The sequence below is a fragment of the Lontra canadensis genome, unplaced genomic scaffold (assembly GCF_010015895.1).
Source record: "Lontra canadensis isolate GAN:19392208 unplaced genomic scaffold, GSC_riverotter_1.0 scaffold85, whole genome shotgun sequence".
Lineage (NCBI taxonomy): Eukaryota > Metazoa > Chordata > Mammalia > Carnivora > Mustelidae > Lontra > Lontra canadensis.
The window spans coordinates 1,434,895-1,458,937 of NW_022631079.1; the positions used below are offsets into that span (position 1 = coordinate 1,434,895).

Below are 24,043 nucleotides of genomic sequence, written 5' to 3' on the forward strand. Positions count from 1 at the left end.
TCGGCTCAAGTCATGATACCAGGGTCCTGGGATCAAGTCCCCCATCGGGCTCCCTGCTCAGTGGGGAGTCTGCTTCTCCCTCTGCCTGCTGTTCTTAATGCTTGTACACATCCTTTCTGACAAATATATAAATAAAATCTTTTAAAAATATCAAAATAAAAACACAGTATCATTTACATTAGCAGTATTACAGAGACCGTAAAAGAAAGTTGGAAGGAGGGACACATGGGTATAACTCATGGGATTTTTAGGACAGTGAAGCTATTCTCTATGATACTGTAATGGTGCATAAATAACATCTGGCAAAACCCACACAAGTGTAGGGCTCAAAAAGAGATAAACCATGGACTACAGTTAACAATGTTTCAATGTTGGTTCAGCGATCGTAAAAAAACGTACCACACCAACGACTGAGGGTGAAGAGAAGGGGGTATATGAGAACTGTATTTTCTGTTCCATTTTTCTGTAAACCCAAAACCACTCAAACTAATGAAGTCTATAAATAAGGAAAAACTATGTTAAAAAATGAAAATCAGTTCTATGATGTAGATACTATTATGTTTTTCAGAAAGGGAAAACAAACTTAGAAAAGTTAACGTACACGGTCACATAGCTAGTGAATTGTGGACCAGCATGAAAAATGCCACCAAGACTCAAACCCAAGCATTATAATATGGAGACAAAGAAGTGTGTGTGTATGCATGCAAACACACACGTGCATACACACACGCCTGCATGGTTTGCTGTTTTTCAGGGGCAGGGAGATTTCATCAGCCGGGGACTGGGACAGTGCCCCTCACTGATGGCAGCAGCTGGAGGTGAGACTGAAGGTCTGATCTGATGGCTGTCCAGGGCCAGATGAGCTCACAGCTGCAAAGCACGACTTCCCTGCTGGCTGCCCCTGCCCAGGTTGCTGGGGGAGGGGAAAGAAGCTGGGGGCTGGAGGCAGCCCTTAGGGCACAGCGAGGATGAGTCAGAGAAGCCAGTCCATTGGTCGGCGTGTTCCCTTTGCTTTTGTGAACACTGAGCACCACCAGGCTGCAGGAACCCCGACCAGGTGTGCTGCATGTGGCATTGCCGTCAAAGCTGAGGACAGGTCGTGTGTGGTAGAGCTGCTGAAGGTGCTCTGAGCTGTGACAAGGACAACAGACGGGCTGTGTGGCCCCCATTCAGAGGTGGGGCTGAGCCATCCCTAGGCATCATCTGGGCCACCTTGGAGCTGCCCGCACTCTGCGTTGTCTGCAATAGCACTTGGGGGGCCCAAACATCCATTTGACTGTGTCAGCTGCCATGGGGGCGCCTGGGGGCCGTGTCCTCCGGGACGCCCCTGCGAGCAAAGGAGGCCAGTTCCTGTGTGCGGGGGTGGGCTCTGCCAACAAGCAGTGGGTGTTGGGAGTGCGGGCACAGTTGGGTCACTCTGCTCTTACTCCTCGAGTTTTCTTTCTCACGTGAAACTTTGAGCTGAAGGAAAAGCCCAAGGCTTCTCCTGCCACTTAGGGTTTGTTCCTTGGTCTCCTCTAGTGACTGTCTCTGGGCCATGGGTCTCCCAGTTCTGTCACTGATGGCCTTTCCTCCCCGGTCTCTGCAGCCCCCTGCATGCCTGTGTCACATTCAGCAAGTGAGCCCAACCACTCATGGATCGTACATTCATACACACGTGTGGGATCACCACGTTCCATGGATAAGAAGCCAAGAGGCGACGTGTGCCCCAAAGGTTGTTACTTTGGGAATTGCCAAAGCCATGTACTCAGGTGCAACTGCAGGGAATGGGGACCACGTCTACTCGAAGTCTCGATCTCCTTGTGGAGAGAGGAGTTACTGGTACCAGTTCAGCCTTTCACCCAAGGACATTATACCTGAAAGCTGGAATCCTTCATTTAGGCGTTTTCCCCTTCTTTAGAATATCCTCCCAAAGGTCTAGCCTCTTCTATCTCCCTGGGATGGAAAAGGTACAGGGATGGTGATCAAGAAAGTAAATTCGGTTCTTTTCCCCGAATCTCGCAGCCCTTGGCTCCCCATGCCTGTCTTTCACCTGGAAGCTGCGTCTGAGGCGATCTGCTACCAGCAACTTCTACTGTGCCTCACCGGACAGCACGCCAGGACGCCTGCATTTCAGGATGCATGCCCCCATCCTCGCCACGTTCACATTCTGGCTGTGCTGATCGCATCGGAACACACAACCCAACAGCTGTGTTTCTCTATCGCGTAGTACATATTTACAGAAACCCTATTCAGAGTCTTCATTCAACAAATATTGGTTATGTAGTAAGTGCTGGGTATAATTCTTATGCAAATCCTTGCTCTGCTGAAACCGGCTTCAAGTTGAGGCATATGCTACCCTTCAGGTACTTACAGACGGTCGGGAAATGGACAAGTTCCAGTCGGTGTAGGAGCAGGCATATGGCTTCCACGTACAAACTAGACAAAGAAATTAAGGGAACCACATACAAGAAGAGGATGCAGCAGAGTTCACTGGGGTGAGCAGCAGAGCCCAGCGCTCTTGGACGAGAATTTTGATCTGCACAGCACCACACAAAACCGAGAACAACACTGCATGGCAGGTCTATTTAGAAGACAGATCTTGTTGCCTTTATTAAAGTAATAATTTTTAGGTGTAAGTAATAAACAAAAATGGTAGCTCTTCCCAGAGAGCTCAGAGCAGCTCACTGATAGCATCCTGTAATAATTAAGACAACAGGCAGGGCATAGGACGCCGAGAAGGAGCCTCTCTCTTACACGGCTGCAATCCTCCCGGAGCCCTGGCTGGTCGGTTTCCTCCTCATTAAGACTGCCTGACATTTGATAAACGTGCCTGCCTGATACATTGCCTGCCCCGGTTCCAAGACTTATCTACCCGCAGACAGCCTTGCAGGCGCTGGCCTCAGAGACCGCAGGATGCCTTCTCTGCAGGGAACGGGGGCTGTCTTGCGTGGGTTCCCAGGGGCACACGCAGCCAAAGGTGTGGGGAGATCTGGGACGGAATGGCTACACTCCCAGCTGCTCCCAGCTGCCTGAGAAACTCCATTATAGATGAGCTCTGTATTTGGGGACTAAAGCTGAGAGCCCAACTATTTTTCTTATCTTCTGCTTCTTCCTAGCGTGCTCTAAGCCCAAGTGGGCATGCACGCCTCATCCATGAAGGACTCGGATGCTTACTGTGTCCAAGTCCCTGAAGGAGGTCTCCTGGCCACTACAAAGATGCCACAGATTAAAAGAAAAAGAAAGAAAGAAAGAAAGAAAGAAAGAAAGAAAGAAAGAAAGAAAGAAAAGAAAAGAAAAAGAAAAAGAAAAAAGAGCTGAAGATCTTGCATCTTACTCTTTTGTAATTAGAGCAGTTTGTAATTCAGACTGGGTTCTCGCCGTGGTCTGTGAAAGGAACCCAGGGCTCATGGTGATCTATACGATACTATCAAACGGCATTCTGCAAATGGGATCTCACACATATGCTGAAGGCAGGCTCCTATTGTGTAGTTTCATGCAAATTCACCACTTGTTTACAAGCCCCACAAATGGCAGCAGATCCCAAGTCCCAAGCACGTCTGAATATCCTTATGTAGCAATCATGTCAGGCACTTTTCTCTGAATGTTTTCTGGAAAGCTGATTTATTACAGATTGATTTCCTATGTGCAGCGCACATACATTTTAATGAATTACCAGTGGCATGGAGCAAAGCATACATACTCTGATGAGAAAATGACTGGAAAGGCCTTGTTTCAGAGTCTGTGGCTAGCATAAAATGGATTCCTGTCATAATAAATTATTTTTTATAATTTATTTATTTAATTTATTTGAAATAAATTATTATTTTTCTCCTGACTGGGAGAAAAATTATCTCTCACAGAAAAAAGAAAAAAAGACATTTTCAGAAGGAAGCATCTCCTACTTATAAGAAAGAGTGGGGGCTGAAGGAAAGTGTTTTTTTTTTTTTCTTTTTCTTTTTCATTTAATCCACAAATTTCCAAAATGCAAGGGAGGATAGCTGGGAAAGGTGTGGATTCTAGCATCAGACCAGATGGGTTAAAACACCTCATTTACCCAGCCCCAGCGCCTGAACCTCGGATTCCTAGCTAGAATTTGAAAATCGTACATCTAAGGGTATTTCCTTCAGATGGCATCTCGCAGAAGACCCCAGTCCAGTACCGCAATCAGCATGGGTCCGTAGAAAGCATTGCTGTTTTCGTCAGCTGTTTCCAGGCACCCAATGAAAATAAATACCAAGTTCTTGCCTTTAAGGAACTTACAGTCTAAAGGAGTAAATCTTCACAGAACTGGAGACTCAGGAAAGCCATGAATGTGCACTTCTGTCCTCCACGTACTGGTAGCTAAATGGTTCAAGAGATATAGGACGAGCAACTCCCCACAAGGAGAGGAAAGGGCCTCGGAACACAAAAGTCACTGAGCAGGTAGCTCTGACAGAGTCCCAGCCGGGCAGAAGCAGTCTATATTGCTGGGAAACCCAGTCAACATGTAGTGACCCACAACATCTCGACTGCATGTCTCCCACACTGCAGCTTTCCACGTATGTACTATTTCTGTGAATACTTCCCATTTTGGACTGTATTTTGCCACCCAGGCCATTCACGAGGCTGTCAACTCAAGGTCACCTCTTCAGGGCTGACTCCTAACAACCCTGGCCAAAACCCTTCACCCATCCCGGGCACTCTCCTGTCACCCTACTTTATTCCCATCATTCTTATGGCAGAGTTCCCAAGTGTGTCGTAGCTATGAACTGTGGCCAGTTCATATGAACTACGGACTACTGACATCTGGGGCTGGATACTGGTCACAGCGCCCTGCAACTCTCCCAAGGCTATAACAACCACAGAGGTCCCCAGGCATCACCAGCATCCACTCAGCCTTGAAGCTGGAGAGCCCGGGAGGACTCAGGACAGCTCAGATACGCAATAGCCCTGAGCAGGATCCCCCGTTAACCACGCTGTGTCTGTACGGTACGTATTTTCTATAGGCACCAATATGTGGAAGGGGTCCGTAAGTACTGCTCTCAGCACCCGACATGATGTGTTTACAGGGTTAATGATTTCACGTTTGTTATATAATTGAAGACCACGGCAATGCTACAAAATGAAGGATGGGATGCTAGTCCCGTGCCTTCGTGAGACATTCACGAATGATGGGTTCAATAGTTTGTGAAAGTCTCACCATTTTGAGAGACTTGAGCGACCGATCCTCTTAACACAGACAATGTGGGGGTCTAGTTAAAAAGGAAAACAATACTCTCCTCGCCCAAGTCTTCTCCAGGGCAAATTTCCAAGTTACTGCCATTGTGGTCTTACTCTGTTTCTAGCAACACGGTCTACACTCCACCACATCATCGCCATCCCATACTTCTATTCTTCTCTCTTTTAAATGTATTTTAAAGCTTTAAGACACAGTTCATGAATTATAAAATTCACCCATTTAAAATATATAAATCAATGATTTTCGGGATATTTGAAGACTTACACAATCACCAAAATCTAACTTCAGATCTAACTAATCTAATCTAATCTATCACCAAAATCTAACTTCAGAATATCGTCATCACCATGAAAAGAGACCCATATTCTGGACAGTCACTCACCAGAAGCCCCTCATCCTCCCGGCTCTAGCACTAATCTACTTACTGCTTCTACAGATTGGTCTACAAGAGACAGAATTTGTCCAGAAAAGATCTTTCTTTGGAATAGAATCAGACAACGTGTGGCATTTTACTTCTCATAACGCTTTCATGATCATCCATGTGGTACCATATATCAGTACTCAGCTTGTTTGTACAGCCAAAAAACATTGCATTGTATGAGTTTGCCATGTTCGATTAATCCATTCATGGACATCTGGGTTGCTTCTTTTTGGCTCTTAGGAATAATGTTGCAATGGACATTAGTGTCCTAGTGTTTGTGTGGATGTCTATTTTCAGTTCCCTTGGAAAATACGCAAGAGTAGAATGTACACATCACATGGTAACACTACGTTTCCCATTTTGAGGTGTGGTCAGATTTTTAAAGAGGCTACACGATTTTACCACTCTACCAGGGACGTATTAGTTTTAATTTCTTCACATCCACATTTATTATCACCTGTCTTTTTTTTTTTTTAAGCTATCCAAGTGTATGTGAAGTGGTATAACTTCATGGCTTTGATTTACATTTCCCTAATGACTATTAATGTTGAACATCTTTATATGTCCTTAGTGGCCTTTTGCAGATCTCCTTTGGGCAAATGTATACTCATGTAAGTCATGTGCTGCTTCTAAAGATCTGAGAGAGAGGGGCGCCTGGGTGGCTCAGTGGGTTATAGCCTCTGCCTTTGGTTCAGGTCATGGTCCCAGTCCTGGGATCGAGCCCCACATCGGGCTCTCTGCTCAGCAGGAGCCTGCTTCCTCCTCTCCCTCTGCCTGCCTCTCTGCCTACTTGTGATCTCTGTCAAATAAAGAAATAAAAATCTTTAAAAAAAAAAAAGATCTGAGAGAGAGAGAGACCATGCATGTGTCAGCAGCAGGATGAGCGGCAGAGGGAAAGGGAGAGAGAATCTCAAGCAGACCCCTGCAGAGCAGAGAGCCATTCAGGGCACAATTCCAAGACACTGAGATCATGACCTGAGCCAAAAGCAAGAGCTGACCGCTTAACTGACAGAGCCATCCAGGTGCCGCCCGTGGGCTGCTCTTAAAATTGAACTACTTATGTGTTTATTATTGAGTTGTGAGTGTTCTTTATATATTATAGATACAAGTCCTTTGATGATTAATTTTATGTATCAACTTGGCTGGGCCACAGTGTCCAGGTATTTGGTTAAACATCATTCTGAATTTCTCACTGAGGGTGTTTTTTGTGGATAAGATTTAATCAGTGGACTTTGAGTCATGTAGATTTCCCTTTATAATTGAGGGGGTGGGGTCTCATCCAATCAGCTGAAGATCTTCATAGACCACAGACTGGTAACTTCTTGGCAGGGGAAGTCATTCTACCAGCAGATGGTCTTTGGATTTGAACAGCAACACCAGTTCCTCCAGGCTCCAGAGCGCCAGCCCATCCTAGAGAGTCTGGACTTGCTAGCCTCCACAGTCACAGGAGCAAATTCCTTAGAACAAATCTCTCTATAGACATCTAACACATCCTGGGATGCCTGGGTGGCTTAGTCAGTTAAGCATCCAATTTCGGCCCAGGTAATGATCCCAGGGTCCTGGGATCCAGTCCTGCATTGGGTTCCTTGCTTGGAAGACTGCTTCTCCCTCTCTCTCTCCCTCTGCTTGTGCACCCACTCTCTCTCTCTCTCTCACTCTCTCTCTGACAAATAAATAAATAAAATCTTAGGGGAAAAAAAGGCATATACACATCCTATTCGTTCTGCTTCTCTGGAGAACCCTGAATAATACAAGTCCTTTATTGCATGTGATTTGTGAATATGTTTTCCCATTCCATATTTCCTAAGATGTGAAAAAATCAGTATTAGAGTTCTTTCTTTACTTTTTAATCTCTACATCTGCCAATTCACACACACACACACACACACACACACCATCCATGTCATTCCCCTTCAAATGGAGCTATTTGCCTCACAGAAGGGAAGGCCCAGAAGACACCAGCAAGAACTAAACAATTCAATCTCCAAATTCAGATCCTTTATGCCAAAGCAATTGAGAAAGAACAGGTCTTTGAATTCCCTCCAGCTTGGCTTTGAATGGCAAGAGCCAGGCCTAAAGGAAGGGAAGGAAAAGTTTAATTCTACAACACATTTCACAAGAATTAATAATGTTCCTGTCTGCTCCATCAGTTTCTGTCCAAAAGACTCTAGGACTGTTTATAGTGGTAAAGAGAGAGCTTTTTACCAGGGAAAGAGGACTTTCCCTGCATTACTCAACTGGAGAGAGGCACAAGGATCTGGGAAGATGCCGCCATGAAAACATATCGCCAAGCAACAATGATATACCTCATCATACCTTGCAGCAGGAAGCAGGGGCTGGGAGGACCCTGTTACATTAACCTCCTTCTCCAGCCATGTTCCCTGGACTATATAATCTGCTATTTGCTCTCTACCATATCATCAAGTAATGGTGGACTGAAAACATTTCATCCTTGCCTTTTTTTTCTACTTTTACTTTATCTTTTCAGGAAGTCCAAAGAATATTATTTGTCTAAGACCTTGTCAGGGCCATGATAGTCCAAGTATCCAATACAAATAATATTAATAATAGTAATAAAAAATTTTTAAAATACCCACACAAATAAATGTATCATCTAAGGAAACAAACCAAAACAACCCATTATTTAGGTTCAGATGTGCACAAGATCCAACCATACGAAACTGCAGACCCCAAAGTAAAGAGCTTTAAAAGTGTAGGAAAGAGGTTTTTTTTTTTTTTAATTCTAAGACAACCAAATCCAATTTTTTAATGAGTGAATTGGACATGAAACAGATTTCAATAAAAGCAAAGGAGTGGTTTTGATGTGCTTTATTTTCCATTTAAAAATCAAGAGATTTAAATATAGTACCCATACCCCACTTCTACTCGCATAAAGGGAAATTATGCTATGCCAAGTGGTGAAAAGTGAAATTGTTGGCTTGATTTGCTCTTCAATCTGGCATTTTTCATGAAGTACAGTTTTCCTTGAGTTATCTAAACTTTTTCACCCTCATTGGTGAAAGCATAATTCCTACCCTAAGTAACTTCAAGCACTCTTTGTGATATGGCTTTGAATCGGGTTAATCATTGATCATGTTTTCTATAAGGAAATGTTTTTATTTGTAAATTTCTTTAAAGGTATCACTGCAGTCCTGATAACTGAGTGAACATTAGACACTGGGCTTATTCTCCACTGTGCTTGGATAGGTAAGCACTTAAGGGAACTGTTTCTCAGTTGGAGATGAGCGAGGAATGGTCCCATCCATTTGAAAAATGTCATTCATCAAGAAGACTAATCATGTGTAAATAAAGGAGAAGGAAAGTGTGTTATGTTGTTAGACTAATAAAGAAGAGATCACATCCTATCTTATAATTTTGCAGTTCTTTTCATTTACACACATGTGTTTCTTAGATTCTCAGAACAGATTCTAACACTTGACTAATACAATTATATATATTTTTGCTATAATATATGGTCTAGAATAGAGGTCAATGAAATCAGTTTATAAAGTCAGAGCTTGGTATTCCCCACATGCTCCTAAAAATCCTCTTCTAATTTATTTTACAAACAACAAAATGGCTTATCTAGCAAACCATGTATTTGGAGTACCTAAAACTATCCGGTATGTATTAAGGCTCAGTTTGGGTCACGTATGGGATGACAAAAGTGCATTATGGTGATAATGAACGTGAAAAATTAGAAAGCCGCATAAATTATTTCAACCTGTCTTGCAAAATACAACTTAAGAAAATGCTGGGATTATTTTGTTTTATCCAGACAGGCCTTTTGCCAAGAACCTATGCCTACACACAACTCCTCAAAGGGCCTAGAGAGAATGTTTGGAGGTCTCTTTAAAAATGCAAGAGAGTCAAAACGCAGAGGAAATTTTTCTACTATGTGATATAAAAGGAAAGAAGAAAGGGGCACTAAGTTGCTATACTTGGAGCAAGGGTATTATTTTCTGATTTAGAAGCTCACAGGGAAGAGCAAACAAGTGGGTACGTCTGTGCTAGAAATCACAAAGGGGATGGCGGCACCAGAAATGACTCACACGGGGCTTCTCTTTCACCTGCAGAAGAGGATGCCCCAACTATCCCACGGTGTCCTCAAGGACCTCCTGAGCCACACCATCAGTGACACTGTTCTCATTCCTCTACCAGTGACACTTGATAGCTCTCTCCATCCCTAACTCCCCTGGCCCAAGTCTACAACATTCCTTCTGTGCGTTAAGGACAGGAAAGCTTCCCCCACTTTGGGACCCATGTCTGCCCTCCCCTCTGCCCGGCAAGCATGGTATCTCGTATCTACACTTAGACATCAGCGTGAATATCACCTCCTCATAGAGGTCCCCCATTGGTGACCTGGTCCAGAGTGGCTTCATCCCTCAAGGCTATTTTCCCTCCTTACTGCTCATCTGTAACCTCTGCTGGAACTTCCGCTAAGGCAGAACAGCCCTGAGTCCCCCGACTAGAACAGGAATTGAAACAATTCCCGGCATGTGTCAGGGCTCCATAAATATTTGTCCAAACAAACAAGGCTGTAACTTCTTTGTTGAAAGCTATAATAATATTGCTTTCCTTTCAAGATAATCTGGGCTTCTTTCATCTTGAGGATATTTGCAGCAAAAAGACAGCTCACTTATTATGCAAGCACATTTCCCTTTAATGTTATGTGACACTGGTATTGCTTTCGTTCTTCCAAATTTGCTGCACTCCAACTGATACATCATTTAACCTAATTTCTCACTGCGCCTGTTGATTCAACTTGAGTCGAAGACTTTTCACGCATTGGGTAGTCTATTTATAGGTCTACCTCGCATTTTGTCTGTTGACTTCATTTCCATGCCCTCAAGACAAATATGTGGGTACTTCATCACACATTTGCCTTCCAAGGCAGTGACGGTGTGGGCTGTGCTACGGCTCACGCCATCCATCCCAAGGTAAATTAAGGCATCTTTTGATTAGGAAAATCTGACATAACATACAAACCCATTTCTCTGGTCAGAATTATTATAGAGCCAAAGCTCTTGTTTTGCAGAAAATGCAGATCCTTCCACAGATGTGAAAAAGAAACAACATGATTGAAAGATTTTTTTTTTTTTTTTGGTAGGGCTTGATTGGGTCTAGTAAATGTATACTTTTAGTTTCCTTGGTTTTAAAAGAAAAGGTCATCAGATATTCAGTGTAATCAGCGAGGAAAGCAAAACCAAAAGAACTGGGAAAAACAATCTTACACCCCAAGAGTTTGCAGGTACAGGGGTCGGGGCATTCAGAGAGAAATCCAGCCAGTATTTTTTTCTTGTGAATTCTTTATACCTGAACCTAGGACTCAAATGTGCTTTACTATGCATTCAATAGTTGACAAGGGAGACCAATGAATCATAGGAAAGCCCTCTTCCATAGGCATGAAATGAAGAATGTGTATATAGTCACTTCTCGGGTCCTAGCGATCACTGAATGACCAGGAGGGTGAGGAGCCAGAGAGAAAAACATTTCACTCCTGTTAACGCACCCCTCCAACAATTATTCAGCCTCTAGAGACTCAACCCCCCTGATGCACCATCTGTTCCTGGCTCCACTCCTCCCCGAGTGCCTCCCGCTCCTCGCTCCGCTGATCTCCCATGGTCAGCCTCCACCATCCTGCCTGCACCTGCTGCACAGCTCCCCATTCTCTCCCTCCACCACTCCTGGTTTCCTGGCTAAACAACCATCCATGTGTCTATGAGGAATAGGGACCCCAATTTCCAGAAGGGATGATGAGCAAATGCTAATGGCCTCATCACACTGTCCCACCTCCCCCGGGAAGAAGCCCACCATATTCTTCTCCACTACCTCAGCGCCACACTGAAAACTCTTACCACCTTTTGCTCCAGCAGAGTCCAGCTTGAGCTCTGTCCCCGAGTCTTAAATGAACTCGTCCTTGCCTGTTTAATTTAGGCTTGGCTGGTTAACATCCAGTGGCACAGGAGCATACCTGGCCATCACACTGTTTAGTTCAAACATACCTCCGTTTTCTCCTGCCTTCTCCTCTGCCCTTGAACCTCTCATACCTCTGCCCTTGAACCTCTCATACCTCTGCCCTCTCCTCATTTTCAGAATGGCCTTGCATTCTGGATCACAGAGGAAACAGGATACCACAGCAACTTTCCTCCAGCTCTTACTACACCCCCCTCACCCCACCGACCCACACTGCACCCCAGTACCCTTCCTTCCCGGTCTCTGGAGGCACCAGAGACCATATCCTTTTGATTTCACCCAAGACTCCACCTGGACTCTGCAGGTTCAGAGAATAAGTTAACAGTGACCTTTCTACATGCAGGCATACAACCAAGGTGTATCCAATACACTCAGAGGCTACTACAATAGTATCTAACCACTAAGCCCTGATGTAAATTGGCTCATCCAAAGCTTTAGCATTCTGGGTAAATAATACAATCCTGGTTTACACAGACTGTAGTCAGAGAAATACTCTAGCTCCTATTCTTGGAATTCAAAGTCACATTCTATTTGCCACAAGGAGGTTTCCGGGTTCCCTCCCTCTGTCGCTCAGTTGATTTGCACATTTCTAACTGTGGATAAATGACAGATGTGCTGAGCTGCTTTTTATTTGAAGCCAAGTAGAGAGCTCATCCTGGAGCATAAAAATATTTACAAGGTTTCTGTAGTACATGACTCGTCATCACACTGCTGTGCTGTGTGCTTTCTCTAAAAGTTCAAGGACAAAAATCAGTTACCTCTTCAAGGACATCGGCAAGCTTACTGAGGATTTCTTCAGGAAGGCTCTGGAATGTTGGGACACTGAAAAACAAAAGAGATGATGCTGAAGCAACTTTCTTTCACAAACAAGGCAGGAACGTGCAAATGCATTTCAGGACAAAGAACCTGCAGATAAAGATCAAAGCAGGAACTTAAGCATGACTTGATGACCAACAAGGAAAACGAATGTTGTACTAGAAAGAATTTGGAGTCTGAACAGAACTGAGCTCAAATCCCACTGATAATTACCTGTGGGACCATGGATGCCTCAGTGATAATGGGGAGAAAACCACTTTTTTCCTTATCAGTCTGTGTCACCAGATCTACCACTGTTCCTTCTGCCTCTCTGGGTTCCTCTAGACACTCACGAACAAGCATGCGCACTCAAGCACACAGGCAAAAAGTCCTTCTACAGGCCAACTCCTGTTCATGCTTTAGGACACAGCTCCATCAATGATATGCTCAGACCTTCAAGCATTCATCCAACAACCTTGGAAGCTTCCTCTCTCCCCAACCCCCTCCAGCTAGGTCAGGTTCTCCCACCATGAGCTCCTGTATCCCTTGCTAATACAGTCATTAGATACTTAATCAGGTATTTGTTCCTGGGTGTTCTCCCTGCTAGGGTTTAAACTCCACAAAAAGAAAGATTTATCAGTCTTGTTCAACCCCTGCGTTTTCCATTATTTACAAATAACTCAATAGAAGATGTTGAGTAAAGTTATGAAAGCATAGATGTGTGAATGCTTCCTGTGACAATTAGAAAGATCAGATCAGACAGGGTGGAGAAAAAAGCCAGACTCGGTAGACAGGAAAATTATTAATTCTTCTTTCCTCCTCTTATTTTCCCCCCACTGACCAGCAAATGAAAATACTGAGTGATGTTAAATGCATAAACCCATGAGTTATTTTATATTTGAAATAGTAATAAACTTAAAAGAAGTTAAAAAAAAAACACCTCATCAACACATAATTTGTGAGCGCCACTGGAAAATCTAACTGGGATATAGACTAAATTCACATTTAATCCCATCTTGGTGCCTGAATGGCTAGAGGATGCTAAATGAACACATACGTTTACATATCTGATTTTTGACTTAGCAAATTACTCCAGCTTGATTAGTACGAACCAATGCAAGAAGCCACAGCATACTACTTGGATGTAAGCATGGAAGTTTTACTGTTAATTTGTCACTCTGATTCCTATTACTTAGTGTAAAGCCTATTGATAAAATCCCAGGGTTTTATGAAGAGGTAGAACAATTCACCCAGGACCATCTGTTCCACCAGATTTACTGCTGCAGTCTTGGCCACGTGGGTTTTAATTTCCAGAAGGCAGTCTATTTCAGCAGCTGGACGGAACTTATCTCAGAAAGAGAGGAAGACAGAGGAAGCTGTTGCCCGAAGTGATGCAGGTTGAAAAATCTAGCTCTTCGTTGTTCTTTTAATGAGCTGTATTTCCGAGTCTCCTAAGATCCAAGAACAATTAGAATGCCCCCCTCCCAGTGGGTATTTGCAGGAAACACAAACTATAACTGAGTTTTTCTCCTTTCATTGTAATTAGCCCCCTTCTTTAGACAGGGGCTCCACTATTTATTTCAACAATGGCTATGTCTATGCCAAGCCATAAATATCAATACTTCAATGTTCCTGAGAGTTCTTATCCGTGAAAAAAATAAGTAAATATTTGCTTGACTATGTAATACACTAAATGGAAACGGAAACATTAAGTTTTAGGAGGGCACTTTAAATTACCTTCCATAAGTTCATTTTTTCCCCTAGCTTTGAGGTATAACAAAATTAGAAATTGAAAGTGTACATCATCATGATAGGATACACATTGTAAAGAGCGCTTCCCATCTAGTTCATTAACACAATGGTCACCTCACAAGTTTTTTGGGGTTTTTTGGTGGAAAACATTCCAGTTGTCTTCCTTTAGCATAATTCACAGTGGGATCGAATCGATCATCCTCATGGAATTACACATGAGATACAGACTTTATTCATCCTAAACCACAGCTGAAAATTTGTATTCTTCTACTAGCCTTTTCCTGTATCCTCGACCCTCCAGCGCCCTGCAACCACTTTTCTACTGGATCTTTCTCTGAGCTTGACTTTTTTTTTTTCTTTTTTTTAAAGATTTTATTTGACAGAGAGAGATCACAAGTAGGCAGAGAGGCAGGCAGAGAGAGAGAGAGAGAGGAGGAAGCAGGATCCCTGCAGAGCAGAGAGCCTGATGCAGGACTCGATCCCAGATCCCTGAGATCATGACCTGAGCTGAAGGCAGAGGCTTTAACACACTGAGCCGCCCAGGCGCCCCTGAGCTTCACTTTTATTTAGGTTCCACATTTACATGATACAATGTATCTGTCTTTCTCAGTCTGGCCTGCTAGACTTAGCATAATGCCTTCAAGGTCCATCCCCTCTGCAAAGACAAACTGCAAGATTTCCTTCTTTCTCATGCTTGAATAATGTTCCACTGTATACTTATCATGATCTCCTACTTAAATGTCTCACAGCCTTCAGCAGCACTTGTTACTAACAAAAATTAAGGGTGATTTTTAAGAAGAAACACTGTAAAAAACTATCCATAACAGCTGGAGAACTTTTAGATTAAACAAAATAGAAAGCAATTAAAAAAATAAATAGCTCCACTTTAGTAAATTGCTCTGAAAACACTTCTGTAGCCATCTTTAAAATCTTAAGATATTTATTACTGCAAACACTCCATAAAGTCTCTCATATAATTTGCTCTCTAAGAATTATTGGTTACCAGTAGCTTGAACACCAAGAACTGAGAATACTCATAATTTAGAATTCTACCCATGAAATGTGGTTAAATTTCTCCCAAATACATCAAAAGATTCCACTGATTTGGACATATAATTCAAGATGAAGTAGTTTATGATTTAGAAAACTTAAGGCAAAATAATTATCAGGACAAACTTTGAGAACATGTTTCAATAGTAGAGGAGGATATTTAAATTATGTAAAAATAATTATAATTATTTGCATGCTAATTACAAGTGATTCTTACATATCTACTAAAACATTTTGCTCCCTAAGGACTTGCAATAGGCCTGAAGTTATAGAACACATTTGAATATAATGTAATAGACAGGATTTAATATGTGTAAAGCTTCACCACTGGCTTTTTAAATTTTTTTTAAGATTCATTTTAGAGAGAGAGAGGGAGGGAGAGGAGGAGGGAGCAGAACAGGCAGAGAGAGAGGAAAAATCTTAAGCAGACTCCCCAGTCAGTGTGGAGCCTGATACATGGCTCAGTCTCACAACCCCAAGATCATGACCTGAGCCAATTCTGAGAGTCCTATACTTAATAGACAGCATGACCCAGGTGCCTCACCACTGGCTTTTCTAACAGATTGAAGTAAGTACTTGGTATTTGCAATGACAATAATTGAAGATGAGATCAGTGCCATTTGCCAGGCACTGGGCTAGGGATATTATAGAGAACATAAAGGTTCATTTCACAACCACCTTCTGAAATAATCCATTTCACAAATTTGACAAATACAACCTTAAGAATTTGCCTGAGATCACAGCACTCGATGTAGGTGAAGAATGAAAAGGACACGGAGCTCGTCACTTACCCACTGAGCTACACAGCTTACAGTAAAAGTATTAGCAAATGCCTCATGCAACTTTTCATGCAACGTTCAAACCAGTTCCATATACTTTTATACAATGATTTGGATATGAATAGTATTAAGAATATGAGATTTATTAACAAATAAATTTTGTTTTTTTAATTTTTTTTGATTTTTTGATTTTTACTATGAAAACAGTTGAACAAATTGCAAGGCTGAAAGAATAGTTCAAGAATCACCTGTATCCCTACTACCCAGATTTGCAACTGTTACCATATTTGTTTCCTCTACCCTCAGTTTGTCTTTTCCTACGTGTATAGTGATAAAAAGGCTTTATAGATATTTTGACGAAATATTTGATAGTTGCAGATATCACCTTACCCCTAATCTTCAGTTATTAAAAATAACACGTTCCTAAATAACTATAATACGTTATAATGCAATCAGAAAATCAACTTCGATTCTGGATACCATCTAGTCTCTGTTTCATATTCAAATATTATTGTTCAAAATGTCTTTCCTGGTTTGATTTTTCTTCTCAAACCAGGATCCAGTAAGATTCTACGCATTGGTTATGGCTGTTACATACTTCTAGTCTCTTATATTAAAAGATCCTTCCACCCTGCCTTCACGGCACTGACTTTTGGAAGACACTGGGACCACGGTCTCATTGGATGTCCCACATTCTGAATTTGCCTTAATGACTTCATTTTTGCTAATCTACTCCTTGAAAGTTACAACAGAGGAGAAAGGAAATCCAAGTACAAAAAATTGTATCTCAGTCATTTGTTGATGATATATAGATAGATAGATAGATAGATAGATAGTATATATATTGCACATGCAATATATACAAAATAACAATCGTATGTAGAAGCAGTTCTTGGAAGGTGATCTGAGAGGCTAGGCCGAGACCTTTTTAAGGGGTTCCTCAAAGTCAAAGCAAATGGTTTAAGTTGTAATTTGCCTTTTTCACCTTAGTTTTCACATATGTACCACAGAATCCCTGAGACTCCATGACATATGGTAATGATGACATCACTTTGATATATATGTGTGGATTTCATATATATATACATTTATAATAAATATATAATATAAATATATAATATATAACACATATTATATATTATATATACTTATGCTTGTAAGCTCTTGTGTTTCCTAGAATTTTTTTTAAGGTAGTGTGTAGGTTTAGGATATGTGTGCTATTTGCAGAAATTAACTCAGTATAGTTTCAGTAACTCTGTGCTGTTACTAGACATTTTTCACACATGTAACCTTATTATCATCCAACATATCGTTGTTTTGAACTCCTGAGTAACTACGCTTCTTCAGGCTTGATACACGCTCCTTGTGTCAAGGTGAAAAAGAAAAAAAAAAAAAAAGAAGAAGAAGAAAACACATGTGGATAACTTGTGTTGCAGTAATTGTTTTATATTTTTTCTTCAAAAACTTTTTTTAAAGATTATATTCATTTATTTGACGGACAGAGATCACAAGCAGGCAGAGAGAGGGGGAAGCAGGCTCTCCCTGAGCCTGAGCAGAGAGCCTGAAGCAGGGCTTGATCCCAGGACCCTGGGATCATGACCTGAGCCGAAGGCAGAGGCTTTAACCCACTGAGCCACCCAGGTGCCCCTTCAAAAACATTTCTAACTGTAAAATTTTGTCTAATGCTGTTATAATTCTAGAATTTTATAATTATTGGTATTAAGAACTTAATAAAACAAAGTTTATTATCTTTTTGTTCACTTTTAGGGATGGATCACCAACTTTGAAAGGCGAGATTGGAAGACTCCTCAAGCTACAGCTGCCAATTTCTAAACCTAAAGACACTGAAAAACATAAAGCACACAGCAGAGAATTTTCTGACTCATGGATGGGATAAATCTTGTCCAAAGCAATTTGGAGACACTATAAATGAGGAAAATATGACAACAGCTACTTTTCCCCTCAATGTTACAATATACCTTATTGTCTTACACAACAGAGTATTTCAAAATTAACTTTATCATGCTAGTTATGTCATTTTGAGCCCAATCATGGACAATTCAGGGAAAAGGAAATTGAGCTTTTAAATGTAGTCATGATGAAGTTTTGAGAAACAAAACTGATTTGGTACGGCTTCTCAGATTAAGAAGGAGAGCATTTTACAGGATAAGTGATCATCAAGCCCTGGCTGAAGACCTCCACGACAGCTCAGAGACCCCTGAAGGCATGCAGACTTGACTCCATGCCTGCTGGATGACCTCAGTACAAGAAAGCATTGCACTGTCTCTGTCCAATGATACAATATCTTCTTGCATTTAAGACAGAGCTACAGGCACAAAAAGGAGTTGAGATCTTCTTTACCGAAATGTACTTCTGCTGTACCAATGGATGCATCTATAGCCGTGGCTAGACTTGCTCCTTTGCTTGTATTTATTTGATATCAGAACCAACTGATCATCAAAAAAGATCATCTTTTATATGAGCGCTTGGCAACAGACACCTGTGGTACTGGCTGCTCTCTGTGGAATAACTATCCATGATGATGGTTTACCCTGGCACAGCGATGGTGATATTTACACAGATGGTGCAGAAGCAGCGATGGCCCCTCAGCACAAATTAAGGCAGTAACACTACACTGCAGCAGGTGCCATTAAGTTCTTCATCACTGCTTACAGTTAAAAGTTAAATAAAATGCCAGGGTTACTTTCAAACATTTTTGATGCAACAGTAAAAGTTATTCATCATATCATGTTTCAATGCTTGAATATGCATTTTTTTTTCTGTTCCTTTTTTTTTTAATTTTTTTAATTTATTTATTTATTTATTATTTTTTTAATTTATTTTATTTTTTTATAATTTTATTTTTTATAAACATATATATATATATATATATATATTTTTTTTTCCCCCAGGGGTACAGGTCTGTGAATCTCCACGTTTACAAACTTCACAGCACTCACCATAGCACATACCCTACCCAATGTCCATAACCCCCCCCCAACCCCCCTCTGCCCAGCAACCCTCAGTTTGTTTTGTGAGATTAAGAGTCACTTATGGTTTGTCTCCCTCCCAATCCCAACTTGTTTCATTTACTCTTCTCCTACCACATTAACCCCCCATGTTGCATCTCCTCTCCCTCATATCAGGGAGATCATATGATAGTTGTCTTTCTCCGATTGACTTATTTCGCTAAGCATGATACCCTCTAGTTCCATCCATGTTGTCGCAAATGGCAAGATTTCATTTCTTTTGATGGCTGCATAGTATTCCATTGTATATATATACCACATCTTCTTTATCCATTCGTCTGTTGATGGACATCTAGGTTCTTTCCATAGTTTGGCTATTGTAGACATTGCTGCTATAAACATTCGGGTGCACGTGCCCCTTCGGATCACTACGTTTGTATCTTTAGGGTAAATACCCAGCAGTACAATTGCTGGGTCATAGGGTAGTTCTATTTTCAACATTTTGAGGAACCTCCATGCTGTTTTCCAGAGTGGTTGCACCAGCTTGCATTCCCACCAACAGTGTAGGAGGGTTCCCCTCTCTCCGCATCCTCGCCAGCATCTGTCATTTCCGGACTTGTTAATTTTAGCCATTCTGACTGGTGTGAGGTGGTATCTCATTGTGGTTTTGATTTGTATTTCCCTGATGCCGAGTGATATGGAGCACTTTTTCATGTGTCTGTTGGCCATCTGGATGTCTTCTTTGCAGAAATGTCTGTTCATGTCTTCTGCCCATTTCTTGATGGGATTATTTGTTCTTTGGGTGTTGTGTTTGCTAAGTTCTTTATAGATTCTGGACACTAGCCCTTTATCTGATATGTCGTTTGCAAATATCTTCCCCCATTCTGTCAGTTGTCTTTTGGTTTTGTTAACTGTTTCCTTTGCTGTGCAAAAGCTTTTGATCTTGATAAAATCCCAATAGTTCATTTTTGCCCTTGCTTCCCTTGCCTTTGGCGATGTTCCTAGGAAGATGTTGCTGCGGCTGAGGTCGAAGAGGTTGCTGCCTGTGTTCTCCTCAAGGATGTTGATGGATTCCTTTCTCACATTGAGGTCCTTCATCCATTTTGAGTCTATTTTCGTGTGTGGTGTAAGGAAATGATCCAATTTCATTTTTCTGCATGTGGCTGTCCAATTTTCCCAACACCATTTATTGAAGAGGCTGTCTTTTTTCCATTGGACATTCTTTCCTGCTTTGTCGAAGATTAGTTGACCATAGAGTTGAGGGTCTATTTCTGGGCTCTCTATTCTGTTCCATTGATCTATGTGTCTGTTTTTGTGCCAGTACCATGCTGTCTTGATGATGACAGCTTTGTAATAGAGCTTGAAGTCCGGAATTGTGATGCCACCAACTCTGGCTTTCTTTTTCAATATTCCTTTGGCTATTCGCGGTCTTTTCTGGTTCCATATAAATTTTAGGATTATTTGTTCCATTTCTTTGAAAAAAATGGATGGTACTTTGATAGGAATTGCATTAAATGTGTAGATTGCTTTAGGTAGCATAGACATTTTCACAATATTTATTCTTCCAATCCAGGAGCATGGAACATTTTTCCATTTCTTTGTGTCTTCCTCAATTTCTTTCATGAGTACTTTATAGTTTTCTGTGTATAGATTCTTAGTCTCTTTGGTTAGGTTTATTCCTAGGTATCTTATAGTTTTGGGTGCAATTGTAAATGGGATGGACTCCTTAATTTCTCTTTCTTCTGTCTTATTGTTGGTGTAGAGAAATGCGACTGATTTCTGTGCATTGACTTTATATCCTGACACATTACTGAATTCCTGTACAAGTTCTAGCAGTTTTGGAGTGGAGTCTTTTGGGTTTTCCACATATAGTATCATATCATCTGCGAAGAGTGATAGTTTGACTTCTTCTTTGCCGATTTGGATGCCTTTAATTTCTTTTTGTTGTCTGATTGCTGAGGCTAGGACTTCTAGTACTATGTTGAATAGCAGTGGTGATAACGGACATCCCTGCCGTGTTCCTGACCTTAGCGGAAAAGCTTTCAGTTTTTCTCCATTGAGAATGATATTTGCGATGGGTTTTTCATAGATGGCTTTGATAATATTGAGGTATGTGCCCTCTATCCCTACACTTTGAAGAGTTTTGATCAGGAAGGGATGCTGTACTTTGTCAAATGCTTTTTCAGCATCTATGGAGAGTATCATATGGTTCCTGTTTTTTCTTTTATTAATGTGTTGTATCACATTGATTGATTTGCGGATGTTGAACCAACCTTGCAGCCCTGGAATAAATCCCACTTGGTCGTGGTGAATAATCCTTTTAATGTACTGTTGAATCCTATTGGCTAGTATTTTGGTGAGAATTTTTGCATCTGTGTTCATCAAGGATATTGGTCTGTAGTTCTCTTTTTTTGATGGGATCCTTGTCTGGTTTGGGGATCAAGGTGATGCTGGCCTCATAAAATGAGTTTGGAAGTTTTCCTTCCATTTCTATTTTTTGGAACAGTCTCAGGAGAATAGGAATTAGTTCTTCTTTAAATGTTTGGTAGAATTCCCCCGGGAAGCCATCTGGCCCTGGGCTTTTGTTTGTTTGGAGATTTTTGATGACTGTTTCAATCTCCTTACTGGTTATGGGTCTGTTCAGGCTTTCTATTTCTTCCAGGTTCAGTTGTGGTAGTTTATATGTCTCTAGGAATGCATCCATTTCTTCCAGATTGTCAAATTTGTTGGCATAGAGTTGCTCATAATATGTTCTTATAATTGTCTGTATTTCTTTGGTGTTAGTTGTGATCTCTCCTCTTTCATTCATGATTTTATTTATTTGGGTCCTTTCTCTTCTCTTTTTGATAAGTCTGGCCAGGGGCTTATCAATCTTATTAATTCTTTCAAAGAACCAGCTCCTAGTTTCGTTGATTTGTTCTATTGTTTTTTTGGTTTCTATTTCATTGATTTCTGCTCTGATCTTTATGATTTCTCTTCTCCTGCTGGGTTTAGGGTTTCTTTCTTGTTCTTTCTCCAGCTCCTTTAGGTGTAGGGTTAGGTTGTGTACCTGAGACCTTTCTTGTTTCTTGAGAAAGGCTTGTACCGCTATATATTTTCCTCTCAGGACTGCCTTTGTTGTGTCCCACAGATTTTGAACTGTTGTATTTTCATTATCATTTGTTTCCATGAATTTTTTCAATTCTTCTTTAATTTCCTGGTTGACCCATTCATTCTTTAGAAGGATGCTGTTTAGTCGCCATATGTTTGGGTTCTTTCCAAATTTCCTCTTGCGATTGAGTTCTAGCTTCAGACCATTGTGGTCTGAAAATATGCAGGGAATGATCCCAATTTTTTGATAACAGTTAAGACCTGATTTAGAACCAAGGATGTGATCTATTCTGGAGAATGTTCTATGTGCACTAGAGAAGAATGTGTATTCTGTTGCTTTGGGATGAAATGTTCTGAATATATCTGTGATGTCCATCTGGTCCAGTGTGTCATTTAAGGCCTTTATTTCCTTGTTGATCTTTTGCTTGGATGATCTGTCCATTTCAGTGAGGGGAGTGTTAAAGTCCCCTACTATTATTGTATGATTGTCGATGTGTTTCTTTGATTTTGTTATTAATTGGTTTATATAGTTGGCTGCTCCCACGTTAGGGGCATAGATATTTAAAATTGTTAGATCTTCTTGTTGGACAGATCCTTTGAGTATGATATAGTGTCCATCTTCATCTCTTATTATAGTCTTTGGTTTAAAATCTAAGTGATCTGATATAAGGATTGCCACTCCTGCTTTCTTCTGATGTCCATTAGCATGGTAAATTCTTTTCCACCCCCTCACTTTAAATCTGAAAGTGTCTTCGGGTTTAAAATGAGTTTCTTGTAGGCAACATATAGATGGGTTTTGTTTTTTTATCCATTCTGATACCCTGTGTCTTTTGATTGGGGCATTTAGCCCATTAACATTCAGGGTAACTATTGAGAGATATGAATTTAGTGCCATTGTATTGCCTGTAAGGTGACTGCTATTGTATATTGTTTCTGTTCCTTTCTGATGTACTACTTTTAGGTTCTCTCTTTGCTTAGAGGACCCCTTTCAATATTTCCTGTAGAGCTGGCTTGGTGTTTGCAAATTCTTTCAGTTTTTGTTTGTCCTGGAAGCTTTTAATCTCTCCTTCTATTTTCAATGATAGCCTAGCTGGATATAGTATTCTTGGCTGCATGTTTTTCTCGTTTAGTACTCTGAATATATCATGCCAGCTCTTTCTGGCCTGCCAGGTCTCTGTGGATAAGTCTGCTGCCAATCTAATATTTTTACCATTGTATGTTACAGACTTCTTCTCCCGGGCTGCTTTCAGGATTTTCTCTTTGTCACTAAGACTTGTAAATTTGACTATTAGGTGACGGGGTGTGGACCTATTCTTATTGATTTTGAGTGGGGTTCTCTGAACCTCCTGGATTTTGATGCTTGTTCCCTTTGCCATATTGGGGAAATTCTCTCCAATAATTCTCTCCAATATACCTTCTGCTCCCCTCTCTCTTTCTTCTTCTTCTGGAATCCCAATTATTCTAATGTTGTTTCGTCTTATGGTGTCACTTATCTCTCGAATTCTGCCCTCGTGGTCCAGTAGTTGTTTGTCCCTCTTTTGTTCAGCTTCCTTATTCTCTGTCATTTGGTCTTCTATATCGCTAATTCTTTCTTCTGCCTCATTTATCCTAGCAGTGAGAGCCTCCATTTTTGATTGCACCTCATTAATAGCTTTTTTTGATTTCAACTTGATTAGATTTTAGTTCTTTTATTTCTCCAGAAAGGGCTTTTATATCTCCCGAGAGGGTTTCTCTAATATCTTCCATGCCTTTTTCGAGCCCAGCTAGAACCTTGAGAATCGTCATTCTGAACTCTAAATCTGACATATTACCAATGTCTGTATTGATTAGGTCCTTAGCCTTTGGTACTGCCTCTTGTTCTTTTTTTTGTGGTGAATTTTTCCGCCTTGTCATTTTGTCCAGATAAGAGTATATGAAGGAGTAAGTAAAATACTAAAAGGGTGGCAACAACCCCAGGAAAATATGCTTTAGCCAAATCAGAAGAGATCCCAAATCGTGAGGGGGGGGGGGG

At 41.1% G+C, this 24,043-nt stretch overlaps 1 protein-coding gene across 2 annotated transcripts in view; it reads right to left on the reverse strand.

The window, feature by feature from the left end:
• PRKG1 (protein kinase cGMP-dependent 1) overlaps positions 1-24,043 on the reverse strand; it is a 1,235,433-nt gene that overhangs the window by 343,412 nt on the left and 867,978 nt on the right. For both annotated transcript variants that reach the window (XM_032883001.1, XM_032883000.1), the window contains exon 5: positions 12,356-12,419. In XM_032883001.1, the coding sequence (XP_032738892.1) occupies positions 12,356-12,419 (64 nt within the window). The remainder of the gene's footprint in view (positions 1-12,355; positions 12,420-24,043) is intronic.